Genomic DNA, 20,140 nt, shown 5'->3' on the forward strand with positions numbered 1-20,140 from the left:
AGCGAACTAGAGGGCAGAATTTACACCAATACCCTTTTAGTCTAATACACTATCAATAATCTAGTGGCTGGATTTACAACAGAGCACACTTAGTTAAGATAGGGTGATATATTTAAAAATGCCAATGTTAAACCTGTTTAACTCTATACATACGCTGTTGTGGCGCTTGACAATCATATGTACCACTTTGCACAACAAAAAAATTAAAAAAAAAAAAAAAAAGATAGGGTGAAATCTAGCAAACTATAATATACAACAGTGTCTGCTTAGTTTCGCCGATCTCCCCGACCTAGCAACCAAAATTTACACGTAGCATGCTAGTCAAGGCAGGACATCGGTGTCTCCGACATGAGCTATTTACACCAGAACTCAGTCTGACAATACCACCTATATTAGACGGGCTGACTACAGAGCGTCTAATGTCCAGATAAGCGTTGCGCCTTCGCTTCTTCCTTCCAGAGGGAAGGGGCCAATTCCAATAACCGGTTCCAAATATAAAACCCCTTGTGGGTCTACCGCTCTAACGGTATTAATCTTACCTTTTAGTTTCTGGACCTGGGCTTCACACTCATTGATGGGGCACCCCGGTACTCACTGCGCAGAAGCCGCTGATCTCCTGGACAAAAGGCCAGTGGTGCCGAGACGAAAGGAGGTCCACGCAGTAGAAGTCCAGGGGTGCAGCATAGAGGATTTCGTAAAAGATTACCGTCTCAAATCTCTACACAGGCTTCCATGCAATGAGGTTCCCCGTCAATGCACCAAATGTTACCGGGGAAATAACAGGAACAAACCGCAGAAGCCACACATAGAGATATGGACACAGGTCTTCAGGAAGTAAAAGGCCTTTATTTACATACCGATCGGGTCTCAGATGAACTCCTGTTCCAAAAATATCTGAGAGAGCAATCCATTGTGTACAGGACTTTTGTTAACAGCATATCCCCTCCCATACAGTATAACCCCTCCTATATTCCTCAGACCAATCAGCACACAGGATATTCAGGATCTCCTTATATGGCAGACCACATGGCTTGTTGAAGACAAAGGAATTTTCTATCCACTTCCACACATGCTCAGTATACTGATGACTCATCCAACTGTTTGTAACCAGATACTAATTAGCATATGCCATGTGGAGATTTCGGCCTACTAAATTTTGACCATGCTGGAATCCCATCACAGTACCATCATAATATGAGAAACTACCCTGTCCCTGTGTACTAAGCAGCTTCCTCTAGCAGTTTGATTTTACACCCTCCAGTGTAATGGCCAATCTGATATCAGCAGACCCTGGTAGCCAATTCGTCCAACCTCTAGTTACTGTGGCTCCCGGTAGGAGGTTAAAGGACCACTCTAGTGCCAGGAAAACATACTCGTTTTCCTGGCACTAGAGTGCCCTGAGGGTGCCCCCACCCTCAGGGACCCACTCCCGCCGGGCTCTGGGGGGAGAAAGGGGTTAAACTTACCTCTTTCTCCAGCGCCGGGCGGGGAGCTTTCCTCCTCCTCCTCTTCCTCGCGACGTCATCGGCTGAATGCGCATGCGCGGCAGGAGCCGCGCTCGCATTCAGCCGGTCGCATAGGAAAGCATTCATAATGCTTTCCTATGGACGCTTGCGTGCTCTCACTGTGATTTTCACAGTGAGAAGCACGCAAGCGCCTCTAGCGGCTGTCAATGAGACAGACACCAGAGGCTCTGGAGGCTGGCTTAACCCTCAGTATAAACATAGCAGTTTCTCTGAAACTGCTATGTTTATAAAAAAAAAAAGGGTAAAAGCTAGCTGGACCTGGCACCCAGACCACTTCATTAAGCTGAAGTGGTCTGGGTGCCTAGAGTGGTCCTTTAAGTTGCACCACTCCTATTCATCTACATTGTAAGCTCGCCCAAAAACAGGGGCACTCAACGCTTCCAGTGTTTGTGAAATGTTATATTGTCTTTTACATGGTGTGCCTGTGTTGTTTTACTTGTACCAATTGTACCCATGGACAGCGGCGCAGAATGTGCTGGTGCTTTATAAATAAAGTATAATAATAATAATAATATATTTATATGACAGATGCACTTTAAATATAATTAATAATCACAATTAGTTTTTTTTGCTTCACCATCTTCCAAACAGTGAGCAGAGCAGCCATCCCATAATATCCCCACCTATGGCCAATGCTGCCATGACCAGCCATCAGTCTATTTACTAGGAAGCCTGTCTGTCAGCCCTGGCTTGTAACCACGTGCTCTCCCTGCCACCGGGCGGGTTTTGCACTAGACCCCGCCCACTGCTTTGCTTCCTGCAGCACTCCGTACACCCTTGCTTTGCGTACTGACCAATCACAGCGCTGCAGATGTCGGCAGGCCCTGGCCGCTGATTGGCTGTTGCGCTGGGCCCTGCGGCTGTCATTGGTTGATGCGGGTAGCGGGTTAGGTTGCGTCGGTGTAGCTGTCAGTGTGACGCGCTCGCTCCCGGTTGTGGCGGCGGTAATGGCGCTGGGCTGCCGGCCTGACACGGACTGACAGCGGGCAGAGCGCCCCGGGCCGCGGAGAGGACATGGCCACCATGGAGAAACTGATGAGGGCGTTCGAGTCCCTGAAATCCTTCCAGCAGCAGCAAGGACCGGCCGTACCCGAGGAACCGGCACCCAAACCGTGAGTAACCGAGAGGGGGGGATGAGGGGGGACCGGCACCCAAACCGTGAGTAACCGGGGGAGAGGGGGGCAGGGACCGATATTATACGATCACTGGTACTTTAATATTGACATTAATAATACTGTCACTGGTACTGTAATACTGACATTAATAATACTGTCACTGATACTGTAATACTGACATTAATAATACTGTCACTGATACTGTAATACTGTCACTGGTACTGTAATACTGACATTAATAATACTGGTACTGTAATACTGACATTAATAATACTGGTACTGTAATACTGACATTAATAATACTGTCACTGATACTGTAATACTGTCACTGATACTGTAATACTGTCACTGGTACTGTAATACTGACTAATACTGTCACTGGTACTGTAATACTGACTAATACTGTCACTGGTACTGTAATACTGACTAATACTGTCACTGGTACTGTAATACTGACTAATACTGTCACTGGTACTGTAATACTGACTAATACTGTCACTGGTACTGTAATACTGACATTAATACTGTCACTGGTACTGTAATACTGACATTAATACTGTCACTGGTACTGTAATACTGACATTAATACTGTCACTGGTACTGTAATACTGACATTAATAATACTGGTACTGTAATACTGACATTAATAATACTGGTACTGTAATACTGACATTAATAATACTGGTACTGTAATACTGACATTAATAATACTGTCACTGGTACTGTAATACTGACATTAATACTGTCACTGATACTGTAATACTGACATTAATAATACTGTAACTGATACTGTAATACTGACATTAATAATACTGTAACTGATACTGTAATACTGACATTAATAATACTGTCACTGGTACTGTAATACTGACTAATACTGTCACTGGTACTGTAATACTGACTAATACTGTCACTGGTACTGTAATACTGACTAATACTGTCACTGGTACTGTAATACTGACTAATACTGTCACTGGTACTGTAATACGACATTAATACTGTCACTGGTACTGTAATACTGACATTAATAATACTGGTACTGTAATACTGACATTAATAATACTGTCACTGATACTGTACTATTGACATTAATAATACTGTCACTGGTACTGTAATACTGACATTAATAATACTGTCACTGGTACTGTAATATTGACATTAATAATACTGTCACTGGTACTGTAATACTGACATTAATAATACTGGTACTGTAATACTGACATTAATAATACTAGTACTGTAATACTGACATTAATAATACTGTCACTGATACTGTAATACTGTCACTGGTACTGTAATACTGACTAATACTGTCACTGGTACTGTAATACTGACTAATACTGTCACTGGTACTGTAATACTGACATTAATACTGTCACTGGTACTGTAATACTGACATTAATACTGTCACTGGTACTGTAATACTGACATTAATAATACTGGTACTGTAATACTGACATTAATAATACTGGTACTGTAATACTGACATTAATAATACTGTCACTGGTACTGTAATACTGACATTAATACTGTCACTGATACTGTAATACTGACATTAATAATACTGTAACTGATACTGTAATACTGACATTAATAATACTGTCACTGGTACTGTAATACTGACATTAATAATAGTCACTGGTACTGTAATACTGACTAATACTGTCACTGGTACTGTAATACTGACATTAATACTGTCACTGGTACTGTAATACTGACATTAATAATACTGGTACTGTAATACTGACATTAATAATACTGGTACTGTAATACTGACATTAATAATACTGGTACTGTACTATTGACATTAATAATACTGTCACTGATACTGTACTATTGACATTAATAATACTGTCACTGGTACTGTAATACTGACATTAATAATACTGTCACTGGTACTGTAATATTGACATTAATAATACTGTCACTGGTACTGTAATACTGACATTAATACTGGTACTGTAATATTGACATTAATAATACTATCACTGGTACTGTAATACTGACATTAATAATACTATCACTGGTACTGTAATACTGACATTAATACTGGTACTGAAATACTGACGTTAATAATACTATCACTGGTACGGTAATATTGCCATTAATAATACTATCACTGGTACGGTAATACTGACATTAATAATACTATCACTGGTACTGTAATACTGACATTAATAATACTATCACTGATACTGTAATACGGACATTAATAATACTATCACTGCTACTGTAATACTGACCTTATTAGAATCAGTAATACCACTGATACTATAAATACTGATTATAGATATCATAACTGGTACTGTAAATAATATCAATATCACTGGAACTATGGAATAACTTGCCTACTGCCATCAGACTCTCCCCTAGTCTTCAATCATTTAAGAAGGGCCTTAAAACCCATCTCTTCAGGAAAGCGTATGGCCTCCCAGAGTAATCTCTCCCTTACATACCTGTCTCTTGCTCTCCTATGGGATAGTGCTTTGCTCTCTCCTCCAGCTCTGCTTCACTCCTACTTGATATTTCCTATCCTAATGTTTCTAATACCCCACCTCCTATAGACTGTAAGCTCATTTGAGCAGGGTCCTCTTCAACCTATTATTCCTGTAAGTTTTCTTGTAATTGTCCTATTTATTGTTACATCCCCCCTCTCAAAATATTGTAAAGCGCTACGGAATCTGCGCTATATAAATGGCAATAATAATAATAATAATAATAACTATACTGATTATAAATATCATAACTGGCATTGTAAATACTTATTATTAATAATTCACTGAAACTATACTGAATTTAAAAATCACTGGTGCTGTAAATACTGATTATCAATCATCTTACTAAAGTTGTTATAGTGCCCAGTCATGCAACCCCCTGGATATCCCAAAACCTAGTAATATACTATTTGGCTTCAAGCCACACCTCCAAGACCTCGGGTTATCTTACATCACAACACTCATATCGTGATATACCGTAATGTCACGCTTGCATGAGCAGTTCCATCACAGTCGGCCGTAGAGAGTCATTATATTTAATGATTCTCTGTGCTGGAGTCGTAGGCACATAGTGGTGACCACTAAACATGCGCCTACGTTCCACCATGCTCCTCTGTGAGGAGCACTGGATTGGACCGTGCCTCCAGGATGACGCAACACAAGGAGGTGGTTGCGTCGGCGTCAAGAAAGACTTGGCGCCAGACAAAAGGTTAGTAATTTGTTTCTTTTATTTTTTTATTTTTGTACAAATGGGTGGAGGGATATAAGGGATACCAGCACTGTAGCGTCAGGAACACAGATTCGTATTCCTAAAGCTACACTGTTGCTTTAATGCTGTTACTCTTATTATTACTATTACACTTAATTTTATTGATATTATTAATGCTGCAATCATTAATATTATCTGAGTTATTGTTATATTTATTATTTTTAGTTTTTTTTGTTTTGTTGCACATGGATAAGTATACGGGCAATTGTCACTGTGACAGTAAGCCATGATGTTTACCCAGTCTGAAAACTAATAATTACAAATCATATCATTGTAAACATTAGCAACAATAACTTTACATGTAATGATAATTAAGAAAAGTAATACATCAAAGTGTAATAGCAGTTGCAGTAATTAAAACTCTATTTACTGTAACCTGTAACCCTTTAAAGTGTAATATCATAGAACAACAATAACGGTTGTTTCTGCTTGTAATCTAATATTCATCGTGTTTTTGAATAGAGCCTAGCACCTGAAATAATATATTGTGTACCTGAGGCGGGGAAACCCAACACCTGTTGTATACTGCATTTACCTGGGAATAATTCAGCACTTGGAATATAGAATTCTGGGAATAACGTGGTATCCGGGATATTTATATGGTGTGCACTCTGTGTAAAACTGTTCTAGTAATACAACGTTGGTTCACTTGTTGTATATGTGTGCTGTAGTCAAAATTAATATAGATTCTAGAATTTGCACCAAATGTGCATGGGAATAGCTGGACACTTGAAATGTATATGTCCTGTAGCCTAACTCCTGTGAATGATAGTGTAATGCACAGGTATACATATATTGCAGTCTTGAAATGTATGTTATTTTCTGGATTTAGTCCCGCACCAGCAATATATACATTATGCACCTGGGCATAAAACCAAAACCGTCCCACATATGTAATGTGCTTAGGGATAGTAAAGTACCTGGAGTATGTGCATTGTTTGTTTCGGAGTGACCCAGCACCTGCATTACATACATCTTCATAGCCACGGGTAAAGACTCACCTGGACTGTAAATGTTTACCCACAGATGACATGTCCCCCCTCGTTGACACAGCACCTGGAATAAATGTGTTTTTATATAACCACGGATGACACAGCACTTGGAATACATGTTATATGCCTATGGATTTCACTGCATTGAACTATATAAGCTCATGTTTTGTGGATAACATGGTACCAGGGCTAAAAAAATGTATGTACTTGTGGATAACACTGTATATATTTTTTACCTGCTTATGTCACAGCACCTGGGCTAAATATGTTTATGTACCTGTGGATGACAAGACACCTATCTTACATAGGTGGTCCTCACTTAACGACCTACCTACGACCTACAATGTAATTCACTCCAAACAATCTTGAAACCTAGCACTTATGGTAATGTTTATTGTTTGTATATAGATTTGAATAACGATAAGATTAAGGTCTTTTCCTGAATTTTTGTTTTTTATTCAATTTTTACTGTGGAAAAAAATGCATATTATCTAAGCTTGGATAACTTGGTTTAATTGGATTTCCTAAAAATGTAAATATTGCATGAATACACAGTGTCATGCTACATAATTAGGCTCTATTTCATGCTGAATAACCTTAGAACTATTATGTATCTTAAAGCAGCACTGTCACAGTCTGGGGGCTTTGCTGAATTTGCAAAGTACTCAGACGGTTACATCACCGCGAGGGGGGCTGGCATGGGTGATATTACTTACATGGACCTGTCCTTCATGGGAGCCGCCATCTTGCTTGCTTTGCTACTATTAAATGGAGCCAGCGGCACTGCTGTACTCTGGCGCGTGAGCGAGCGTATAGCATTGAGGTCTATGCAGTATCCATGTGAGACCGCAAGATACTCCATAGATACATTTCCCCCCCCCCCCCCATGACTCCTTTCCTGCAGCTGTCAAAAATAACCTACTAAGTCATCAGTAAATACTTTTCTAGCAACCTATTTCATTACCCCTACTTATACCCTTTGTGTCACTATACCCCACTCCCTCTAACATGTAAGCTCATTGAGCAGGGCCCTCAACCCCTCTGTGGCTGTGCGTCCATTTGTCTGGTTACAATTACCTGTCTGAAAGTCCACCCATTGTACAGCACACCATGGAATTTGCTGGCTCTATGGATTTATTATTATTATTATTATTATTATTATTATTATTATTATTATTATTATTATTATTATTATTTTATTATTTATAATTCCCTGCAGTTGTTGGTGTTGACTCTTAGACTCTTCCTTGAGTTTGAGAAAGTCAGGCAGGGGAGAAATACAGAGACAAAGTAGTCCTTACTTTGTCTCAGTGTATCTTTTGGCTGGGCTGGAATTTCTGTGAAAAATAATTTGTCAGAAAGACTATAGGTCTCCCCTCCCCCACCCCACTTTCATTTAGGGCCCCCACCCGCCGTATCATGGTTGGGGAGGACAATAGGTCCCTCCCACCCGCCGCTCATGGGTGGGGAGGACAATAGGTCCGCCCCGTTGTCATTTAGGGCCCACATCCGCCACTCATGGGTGGGGGTTGGGGGGAAGGACAATAGGTTTTCCCCCCACATTGTCCTTTAGAAGCCCCACCCACCGCTCATGGGTGGGGGCTAAGGGGGACTGTATGTCCCCTGTTTAGTTGAATAGCCCCCACTATAGCTTGGGGGGGGGGGGGGGAGGGGGGAAGAGAGAGAACAGATATGGAGAACAGATTCTGAGAGAAGAGGAAGTGATTAGGGAAAGGTAAGTTCGGCATGACAGTGCCACTTTAAGGCTAAAGTAGCCACATTGAAAGCAGAAACTTGAAATTCTTACTTTATTAACATCTTAAGCGTATAGGTTAATTCACTAAAGTGCCGATGTATAGTACTTGTACATTCAACTTGGATAAATATGAATTGCGCATAAATATTTTCACGTGGAACTGTCACGTTTGGAGTTGTATTGTGAGGTGTATTATTTTCCTTTCTGGTACTAGCTCCTGGTGGCTTTACCTGTTATGATCTATGTTGTTGTACTTTCATTTTTGTAGTTACCAAAATGGGTCCTCTATCTATTGCCTTTTCCTATAATTTGTTCCAAGTGACCATAAGGGAATTTACAAGATGGTTATGGAAGCTCCACTCTCGTTTTGCAAAAAAAAAAATAAGTCTTGCCACTGTCGAACCCTACCTTAATCATTCGCCATGCTGGTCTCACACCAGCCACCACTCCTCCCTTGCCAGGGATCATTATTTCTGATGACCACTGCCAATTCAATGCTTCTTCTTAGGGAAGCATGGGGGCTGTTGTAAATGTAGAATAGAAAAGTGTAAAAATACTGGCGCTAATTATAATGTGCAATATATGCAATTGCAGCTAGTCAACACTGTGAAAGCAACCACAAGATATAGACATACAGCGCACTGAAAAAAGTTTGGTTTGTGACCGTGTACCACAAAGCAGTAACAAGGTGATTATAAAATGGGATAAACGGCACAAATAGAAAGTATCTGCAGGAGATGCTGTGAAACTCTGAGATTCTCCAACAATCTTCTGGCTTATGTGCAATGGAAATACCCTAGCTGTTATCAATAACTTTCAACAATCTCTGATGGAGGATCCTATATATATATCCCATTTTATATCAGCTTGTTACTGCTGTATTGCCCTATGAGATTGTTTGTTTGTTTGTTTGTTTGTTTGTTTGTTTGTTTGTTTTTTATCTTTAGAGCTACCATACAAGAATCTCTTAAAAGGGTATATTTTTATATGACACACGTCATGATTTGTGGTATATTGTTTTGAGTGTGCTGTTCACTTTCTATTTGCTGTTGTATATGTGTTGCAATTTACAGAGCAGGCGCCAATCGACGACATCTCCTCATATAGGTGCGTTAATCGAGTGCATCTCTGAGTATCATTTGCCACCTGTGTGCAGAACATGAATATGCTGAACCTCTGTCCTGTGAGGATTGCTGGTCCATAATAGGAAACACCTCTGTTGGCTCTCTGAATGATGACCTCTCTAAGGGACAAATGTTACCAGTAAATAAGGCAGTGTTTACAGAGGAGACACTGCAGGGACAGTCCCTTTACACAAAAACCCTATTAATCTGAAGTTATCTGTCCGTATCCATTTAAAATGGCACTAAGAACCATGATACAATGGCAAACCCACAACCTTTTGAACATTTTTAGATTCAGTCGCTAGCTGATGGCTATTCTTAGTCGGTTTGTGTACATTGTTTTCCTGCATAGAGAGGAGCAATAAATACAAAGGTAAGTACGCAACAACAAGCTTTCAATATTCTGCTGACATCTTTCTCGAACATCATGGAAATTTAGCCCACAGCCTTTTGTTAGGTAGAGGATGCCTATGAGTTAGTCTTTCGCATTAGTGTTTTTAAACTATTACAGAGAGAGAGAGAGATGTCTTGCTCTTTTTCATGATTCTGGAGTAGTATACTGACTGTGCTAGGTGTTTTTACTTCTTTTTTTATCCTCTTGGCCTCTACGAGAATTTCCTTGAAAGGGATAGGGGAATAGACATTTAATTTTAACACAATTTTCTTTTCCCTTCTCTATACAACTATGAGAGCACACATTTGCATGTAATGCAGGGCCCAGGATTAATTGAAACACTGTTAAACCATTGTGCTGCATTATTTAGTTCTGCACGGTGCTTATGACTGTAACATCGTGATGATTACATTTTGATCTGCCCTAGACCCAGCCATGCCATTGTTCCCTGCTACCCTTAACATTTGCACATACAAAATCAGCCACATATGCATGTTTAACAAGCCACCTTCTCTCTCTGCATTCCATATACATACATGCTCAAACAGCCTCCCACGGTTCACCTTTGACAGTGTTGATGAGGGAGATAAAGAGAAGTGAATGGCACAATCCTTGCTGCCTAGCAGGGAAGTGAGGCCCTGCACAGAAACTCTATCCACTGCGCTATCTCACTGGTAAATTCAGCATTCTCTGGAACAAGTCATACTAGTAGTATCTAAGTGCTACTGCCACCAAGACATGGGATTCTGTTTGTAACTCACACCAAATTTATATTATCTATAAAGTCAACAAGCATGCTATGCATTAACACAGTTCAAAAGACGTATTTATTACCTTTCTAGCATCAATTTATCACATGATTAGTGCCACCAGGAATGCTAGAATGTTATCCTCTTTCACATAAGTTTTCTGGGTAGCTTATTGGACCTCTAATTTTAATTTTTTTTAAACCTATGCAAAATGGGTACTGTTAAACCATATAGGGATATAATAATATTGACACTGTGATAGACCTCCTGTACTCGGAGTACCTACGCCCCGTCGGCTTCAGTTTGGGGGAAGGCCCTCTTCTATTACAGCATGACTGTGCACAAAGCAAGGTCCTTAGATACATGGTTTGGTGTGGAAGAACTTGACCAGCCCTGAATTCAATTCCATCGAACACCTTTGGGATGAACTGGAGTGGAGATTCCAATCCAGGCCTTTTTGACCTCACAAATGCTCTACTTGAATGAATGGGCAAGAATTCCCACAGATCCGTTCCAAAATGGTATCCCAGAATAGTGGAAGCTATTATAGCTGCAAAGGGGTGAGGGTTGGGGGACCACCTAGATATTAATGTCTACATATTTAGGATGTGAGGGCATAAAAGTCCCTGTTGATATAATGGTCAGTTTTCCCAATACTTCTGTCCATATAGTGTATCTGAGCTAAATTTCAAGTATCATAGCAAAGGTTAATTTAGTTCTCGGGTGTCCAACCTTTAGGCTTTCCTGGGCTGCATTAAAGGGACATTCCAGGCACCCAGACCACTTCTGCACATTGGAGTGGTCTGGATGCCAACTCCCACTACCCTTAACCCTGCAAGTGTAATTATTGCAGTTTTTATAAAGTTTTTATAAACTGCAATAATTACCTTGCAGGGTTAACTCCTCCCCTAGTGGCTGTCTACTAGACAGCCACTAGAGGGCACTTCCTGCTGCATAGCATAGAAAACCTGTGCTAGAGCGTCGCTGGACGTCCTCACGCTGTGAGGAATTGTCTTGGGTAGCACATCTAATATATAATACAGATAATGAATATAAGTAATAAATAACTATATATTATTTGTATAATAGATAACTCCCTTATTTGTTAACATTATGTGGGATTGGCATATTTAAGGATACCGGCAGCACGGACGACAGCTGGGCAGCACTGCTAGTGGTCCCGGGCCGCCAGTTGGACATCACCGATTTTAATTGAAGATGTTTTATAGCGCCTAAAGTAGTCCCCCCCCCCCCCCTGCCCCCCTAATTTTATTTTCATTTTAATAGTTAATAACCTTGGAAGTATGACTTCAAGCCACCTTCCCGACTCTCATTCCTAGACCTACCTTGCTGACGTGCACATGGGCAATGCTGTGCTGGCTCGTCATAGAGAAGCATGCAGTAATTCTCTCTGACCGGTTATTGGCGGATTGCAGTGCTTGCAGGACCCAATGCTCATTCGAAGGGGGGAAACAAAAAATAAACACAGTTGGGTTTTAGATTTTGCTTGCATTTGCTAAATTGAGCCTTTTCTTGCAATTAATGCATACCTCCCAAGTTTAGGGACATTTTGGAGGGACCGTTCCTATTTTGGACCCAGATCTGTATATCTTTTTTAAAAAATGTTATTTTAGGAGCTCCATATTGTTGATGTTTCTGAGTGTATAACAGAACTCCGCAGCAATAATACTCAGAATTATTAGTCTGGAAGCTACAACAAAAAAAATCACTGTGTAAATAAGATACACTTGCTCTGAATTACTAATAATGAATGCAACTAAAATGTTAATTTTCCTTTCAGATTAGAGGCAGTGCTTACACCATAGGGATATCCAATCTGGAGGGAAAAACAGGCAGGCAAATCTCCAAACATTTTAACCCCTCCCCTAATTACCTCCTTTCCAATAAGTAGCAGCTCCTCCTGATCATCCCCAGTTCTTTGCCTGCCTTCGGCAGGGGAGGTTATGCAGGAAGGTTCTCCAGGAAGCAGGTGAGAAGGGCTGAGGCTCGGGAGGCTCTGCTTCCTTGATGTTCGGGTAAGTAGAGTTTAACACGCCGGACGGCGTGGTCCCTCAGAATTTATTCCGTCTTTTGCCGTGCCAGGTGCCGGTCTGACGAAGGACGCAGGCGTGCGTCGGCTGGGAGGTCCTGTCGGTGGAACGCACACACAGGTTGCGTTGCGTTCCACCAGGGAGTCGCAGAGCGCTATGCACATGCGCAATGCGAACCTGGATTCAGGCGCCAAATTTGAACTGGGCGTTTTTGTTTGGTTACAGGACTTAAAAGGAGCGTCCCCAGCAGCAACCTCTGTTTGCCAGGTGCTCTCAGAACGGTTTGCAATGTGTGTTTCTCACCTGCCCTCCAACACACTCTCGGGCCATTTAAGGTAAGACTGATTAAGTTTTTATTTAAATGGTTCTAGCCTGAATCTTTAGGGAAAAATTTTGTTATTTTCCCTTGTTTGTTTTCTGTTCCCAGTATATAATCCTGAAAATTTGGATAAAGTTGCTGAGAAGGGGAAATGTACATCTAGCCAAGCATTTAATGTGCTCTGTGTGTGGCCATCTTATGCCAGATGGTTGTAAAAAGAAAACTTTGCTCTGTGTGTTCAAAGAAGCTTCAGAGGAAGCACAAAGAACAGTAATGTCCACTTTATCAGCTGGTTGCAACAAAGTATGCAGCGAACAGTTGTGGATATGTGGTCAGCAGCATTACAGACAATCCAGGCTTCGGTTGCCCAGGATTCTCAGCTTGTAATACATGCTAACAAAAAGCCTAAGATCTTGGGAAGTTCCGATTCTAGTTTGGAACTAGTGGTTCTGAGTTGGCGATAATTCAGCAGTGCCTCATCAAATGAGGAATCTGCATTCCCAGTAGAATCCATTTGGGGAATTGATTAAAGATGTGCAGTTGCATTTGAACTTGAAGAAACAGGGTAAAAGTCCTATAGGTTTCTTTTTCACCCACAGATTGGGGTATTGATTTAAAAGAATGGAAAATTCCCAGGTCACATGCTGTTTATTGGCTAGACAGTTTTTATTTCTCTCTTTCCATAGAAGCGGTACAAGACTGTATGCTGGATACTGTCCCTGTAGTGGGCGTTCCTATTGCTCAAATAGGTAAGAAAACTACATTACCAATTGGAGTTTCAAGCGGCCTCAAGGATGTCATGGTTAAACGCAGGGACTCCTCCTTAAAGATGTTGTTCATCTCTTCGGCAGCTCAAGCTAAAGCTTTGATTACGGGGTCATCTGTTGCCGAGGCCCATATTTCTTTGGTTGGAAGAACTAGAAAAGGAAGACCCGTTAAAGCTATTATAAAATATCAGTATGGCATCTGATTTTTAGTGGATGCCTCTGCAGAAAGCCTGAAATTATCGGCCAAGAATATAGGTATTTCAACAGTCGCCAGAAGAGCACTTTGGCTTAGAAGTTGGTCAGCAGATGCGACACCTGATAATTCACTGTGTGAACTATCTTTTGAACCTGGAAGACTTTTCGGTTCAAAGCTGGATGAGTTGTTGAAACAGGTGAAGGAAGGAAGGAATGCTTTACCAGTATCGTATGGGAAGCAGTTAGAAGCCGTAACGCAGAGACACTTCCCTCATTTAGAAGTTCCTCTCTTAGAAACTATTTCAAAGGTCAACAGAAAGAGCCTTTGATTATAGGAAGAAGTATCGACTCTGTTACTAAAAGAGTGGTGGAAGAAGTTCCTCTAAAGGAAGACATCAAGGCACCTATTCAAGACTTTTCTTGGTGCCAAAACCAGATGGTTCGTTCGGACCTATCCTAGACCTAAAGGCCGTAAAAAGCGGATTATCATAAAGAAATTCCTCATGGAAACAGTAAGGTCGGCTGCTCTGCTTATGCACCCATAAAATTGGTTTGCTTCCCTGGATTTGAAAGATGCCTATCTTCATGTACCCATAGCAGCATCCAGCAAAAGTTTTCTACGGATGTGGTGTGCTGCCAATTGGTAACCATTCATTACCAATTCAGAGCACTACCTTTCGGCCTGGCATCAGCGCCCAGAGTATTCACATAGCTTCGAGTAGTAGTTCAAGCTTTCTAAGAAGTATGGGCATTGCTGTCATTCCATATTTGGACATCTGGCTGTTTTTTGCAGAGTCCCAAGTTCAACTACAGTTAGACCTGGGGACAGCCATCAATTCGCTGGAAAAGCATGGCTGGCTAATAGATTTCAACATATCGGAACTAGTGCCAGTTCAAAGGATCCAGTTCTTGGGTCTATTTTTGGATTCTATCGCGATGAAGTTATTCCTGCCAGAGGGGAAGATACTAAAAGATCAAGCGGTTAATCCGGAATCTCTGAGAAAAAAGTATGTTTTCAATCAGAGATGCCAGGTGCTTGCTGGGTCTGTTTACAGCCTCAATCCCGGCAGTCGCTTGGGCAATAGCCAGAATGAGACCTCTACAAAGTTACATTCTGCAGGTCTGGTATCAACAGGAACTCGGCCTAGATAGGCTGATGAGGTTTAACGATCTAATTTTGAAAAGTCTGCAGTGGTGGACATTTTCTCGATTCCTCCACTGGGGTCTGTCTTTCCGGATGAAGTCCTTTACTATCATATCAACAGACGCCTCTGCGCTGGGCTGGGGGGCCCATCTGGAAGACGTATAGAAGCAGGGGTCCTGGCAAGAGAAGGATATGAGAAGTTCCTCGAACTTCAGGGAATTAAAGGCCGTATGGATGGCACTCTTGGCGTTTCAGTTTCTCATCAAAGTTCAACATATTCGAATTCGTTCAGACGATCGAACGACAGTGGCGTATTTGAACATACAGGGAGGTACGAGATCAACAAGATTAGGAAGCCTTTGTTCAATAATCATGCTGTGGGCAGAAGTGCACCTGATGTCAATCTCTGCAGTTCACATTTTAGGAAAGTTCAATGTGGTGGCAGATGCCCTGAGCAGGCATCATTTGAAACAAGCAGTTTTGGTCCCTGTCATGCAGAACTTTCAAGTTCAGCACAGTCCGCTTCGGTGTTCCGGAGATAGACCTGATGGCACCCAGAGTGAACAGGAAGACAAGACGTTTTGCATCCCTAACTCCAGCAGACAGGCCGGATTTCATAGATGCCCTGTCATTACCAGGGAAGTTCAACCTGGCATATAGCTTCCCGCCAGTAGTGATTATTCCCAGAATACTTCAAAAAAGTAAGGCTGGGAAATGTAAGTATTATCCTAATCCGTCCAGGGTGGCCAAGAAGTAGTTGGTTCTCGGTTCTCCTGAACTTTCCGGGGGCCACCTTTTGGAAGCTTCCTCTTTTCAGGAGTAATTCTAGAGGACGCCATGGTGCCTCTTCCGGCCCTTCGGAGATTCCGATTGACGGCCTGGTTTCTGGACTCCAGATTTAGAGTGTAAAGGTCTGGATCCTGAAGTTATAAAAATTTTTTTTTTGTTGGCATCTACTTCAAGGTTCTACGTTAGGATTTGGAAGTTTCAGCGATGTTGTAGGTTTGAAGTCAAACCTGTTTCCGCGTCCATCCAGAGGATTCTATGCCTCCTTCAGATGAGATTGGCAAAGGTCTTAAACCTGCTTCATTTAGTTTACATGTTTCTGCTATCGGTTTCTTCTCCCTCAGATGTTTCACCTCGAATTTTCTGATTTCAAGGTTCTTCAGAGCTCTGACACGTTTGGTGCCCTTTGTTGGGGAAACCTGTCCTCCCTGGGATCTGAATTTGGTCCTTTCCGCGCTTTGAGTACCGCCTGTTGAACCATTGGAAGCAGTTCCCTGAAGATGTTTTCTTTGGATACCGTTTTCCTTTGATGGCTATTCATCAGCTAAAAGAGTATGTGAGCTCCGAGCGCTTCGGGAGTATTTTCCCTTTTTGGTTTTCATCAGGACAAGGAGGTTCTGAAGCTCGATCCTTCAGGTATCACTAAAGTTTTTTCTGTTGCCAATGTCAACCGAGAAGTGGTTTTGCCGACCTTGTGTCGGAATCCGTCTAATGCCTTGGTATGTAATTTTCTCTGCTTAGACGTAACGATAGGTCTTTGGCAATATCTAAAGCTACGGAATCCTTCCGTTAGGATATCGGTATGTTTGTCTTGTTCATAGGCACACAGAAAGGTATGTTGGTTTCGCAGAGTTCTCTGGCTAGATGACTGAAGGATTGTATTCTGTTATCTTATTCTAAGAGTGACTCGGAATTTGCAGGCCCTATAAAGGAACATTCTACTAGAGCTGTTTCGCCGTCAGGGGCTCTGCGTGCAGCTACGTCTCTGTCTCGAATTTGTTCAGCTGCTAATCGGTCCTCTCTCCATACGTTCTCAGGACACTACAAGTGGGACATACTGGCCTCGGAGTATGCAGCTTTTGGGCGCAGGGTGCTTCAAGCAGTAGTGAACTGAAACCCGCCCTCAGGATCTGCTTTATTATATCCCTATGGTGTAAGCACTGCCTCTAATCTGAAAGGAAAAACATAAATTTTACTTACCGAAAATTTCTTTTTCCTGAAGATTAGAGGCAGTGCTACAATTCCCGCCCCTTTTTCTAATAAACTAAGTAATTTTGCAGCTATTTGGCTTATGTATTGTCTGGGGATGATCAGGAGGAGCTGCTACTTATTGGAAAGGAGGTAATTAGGGGAGGGGTTAAAATGTTTGGAGATTTGCCTGCCTGTTTTTCCCTCCAGATTGGATATCCCTATGGTGTAAGCACTGCCTCTAATCTTCAGGAAAAAGAAATTTTCGGTAAGTAAAATTTATGTTATTTCTCAGCAAAGCTACACTCACACCCCTCAAATAAGTGTACTTCTTTGTCCATTTGAAATGTTGGGACATATGATTGAAATTCCAGTTGAATACAAATAAAACTTGGTCTCTGCCTTTTTTGCTTTTTATAGAAATCTGTAAACATAGGGAAATGTGCTACGTTTGCTGCACTCTTGTCTTATCTTCCTGGATGTGAGAGACAGAAGGATGGAGCTGAGATATAAAAGATTTTTGCATTCTGTGCAAAAAAACAAACAAAACCAAACTCCACGCATCCTGCGTTGGACTGATCAGATGCAATGACACGGTCACAGAATGATTGCTTCCTGTAAACCTGGTCTGTAGGAAAGGTGGAATTAGGAATGTGCACTGTATGTATGCTACAGCAAGAAAATCTTCCTTTGAATGTTGCCTCTGTCTGAAATGCTCCGATTGTTATTAGTATAACCGGATAACTTGTATTCTACCTCAAAACTTGTCAATAGTGCTTGTAGTTTGTAATAAAAACGCTGATTTGCGGTTTGCTCTGGTCAGAGATTCCCTGATAGGCAGCTATCTCAGTTGATCAGTTTTTGAAAAGGGGAAAGAGTGATTATTTTGGATAGGATTTTAAATCTGTTTGTTACTAGACATACCGGTATTTAGCACCTGAATTTGGGTTGGGTTCGGTGGGGTTCACCAAATTTTGACAATTTAGGTTGAAAGAACCAAGCCAATACTGTAGCAGAGCTGTAGAAGTTTTCCAAATCCACTAGTTTGAAGCATTCATGTGGCAAACCTTCCAGGTTCATATACAGCAAACATTTGTGGACACTCCTCAAATTGATTAAGATGTTTCAACCACACCTATTGCCACCTCCTAATAAGTGTATTAAAGGCACACTCCAGATACTATAAAACTTTGTTGAAATGAAGTTATGGCGACAGGAGGACCCTGATGTTTCCTCATCTAGATGAATGGGAGCTACTGATTGGCTTGGAATGTCAGCAGACTGCTTCAAACATCATCTGTCGATTGGGTCAGCGAGAAATGATGCTAAGAACCAACTTTAGAGTTAAACTATTTCTATGATAACCACTTTATTTTAATTATGGTGCCCTTCATGTTCCTTTTAAAACATTCACACAGCCAAAAACTGGGTCTCCCCTGCAGCAGGCTTATTATGTCCAGCTTCTACAGCGGTGCAGGATCTGGGTGCTGATGATGCCAGTAACTCACTACATGAGTGCCAGCTGATTGCTCTCAACGAATGAGTGACCTGCATTGAATAGAAATATGCGCAGCCGACCACTAGATCTCACTAACTATGAGCCGAGGAAAGTAACACGGCCCGGTCAGATGCCACTACTCATCCAAGGTCACGCTCATCCAACTGTGCCTAAAGTATACCACTAACATGCCTCCATGACACACTCAACATATGCTGTATATATCCTGGCTGTAGAAGCTAGTTTACTTGTGACAGTTTGTTTAGCATATCTGCCGTTATAAAATCCGACCGATCGCATTACTATCTAGGAGGGCGTTTGTTATTTTGATGTTATTATTTCTTAGATTGAAATCAGAATTCACGCAGACACGTCTGCCTGGTGTGCCTTACCTTTATCTGGACTAGAATATAGTCATTGTACTGTGCATTGCATTGCTAATGTTTCCTCGCCAGCCATTAGGTTTAAGCTGCACTTAACCTCTTAAGGACGCAGCTTCAAAAACTGGACTTACCCTTAAGGACACAAGCATTTTTTGCATTTTTTGCTGTTTGTGTTCAACCTCTGTTTGCATTTTTCTTATTTATTACACCAACACATGTTATATATCGTTTTTTAAAGGACAAAAAGGGCTTTAATCTGATGTGACATATACATATATAAATTCTTATTTATTATTAAAAAAATGAAAAAAAATAAATTGTTTTTTTTCCACAGTTTAGGCAATAATAACGTGTGTATAATAAGTGCAGCTTAAGGAAAGTAATTTAAAAAATATTCAATTGGTTGTTCTGATTTTCAGAGTACATAATATGTCTAGGATTTCAGCTTATTTTGAAAGTTACAGGTCACAAAATACAAGGAGTAAAAACTTTTTTTAATGTGGAGCAATTTTAGAATTTGGCATGCTTGTCTTGTAAGCTTAATAGCCATCACAGAAAGCAAAATTGCTGCACAAAAGTATATATTTATATAAAGCACACATCACAGGCTATTTACCAAAGGGTATTCTGACACTTTTTACGTAGCCATTTCGCTGCCAATCTCTGCTAAATCGTGTAGTAAAATTGTGTTTTTTTTCAGATTTCTAACATACACACATAAAACAAGGATTTTTAATGTGTATTTCATAAAGTTGATATATACTACTGCTGTAAAAAAAAACATATTGTTTTCAGCCATATCAACAGAGTAAAATGATACCCCCAATCTATGTCCTTGCCACTATCCTGTGAAGTTATAGTGCCATAAAAGAGACCTGACCATTTCAGT

The 20,140-nt window shown here is 41.1% G+C and overlaps 1 protein-coding gene across 1 annotated transcript in view; it reads left to right on the forward strand.

Annotated features, from left to right (window-relative positions):
- The first annotated feature begins 2,436 nt into the window (after positions 1–2,436).
- Positions 2,437–20,140, forward strand: part of HTT (huntingtin) — a 188,178-nt gene continuing 170,474 nt past the window's right edge. The window contains exon 1 of the mRNA XM_063457723.1: positions 2,437–2,638. Within this exon, the coding sequence (XP_063313793.1) occupies positions 2,541–2,638 (98 nt within the window). The 5' untranslated portion in view covers positions 2,437–2,540. The remainder of the gene's footprint in view (positions 2,639–20,140) is intronic.

This window comes from Pelobates fuscus, chromosome 6, assembly GCF_036172605.1.
Source record: "Pelobates fuscus isolate aPelFus1 chromosome 6, aPelFus1.pri, whole genome shotgun sequence".
Lineage (NCBI taxonomy): Eukaryota > Metazoa > Chordata > Amphibia > Anura > Pelobatidae > Pelobates > Pelobates fuscus.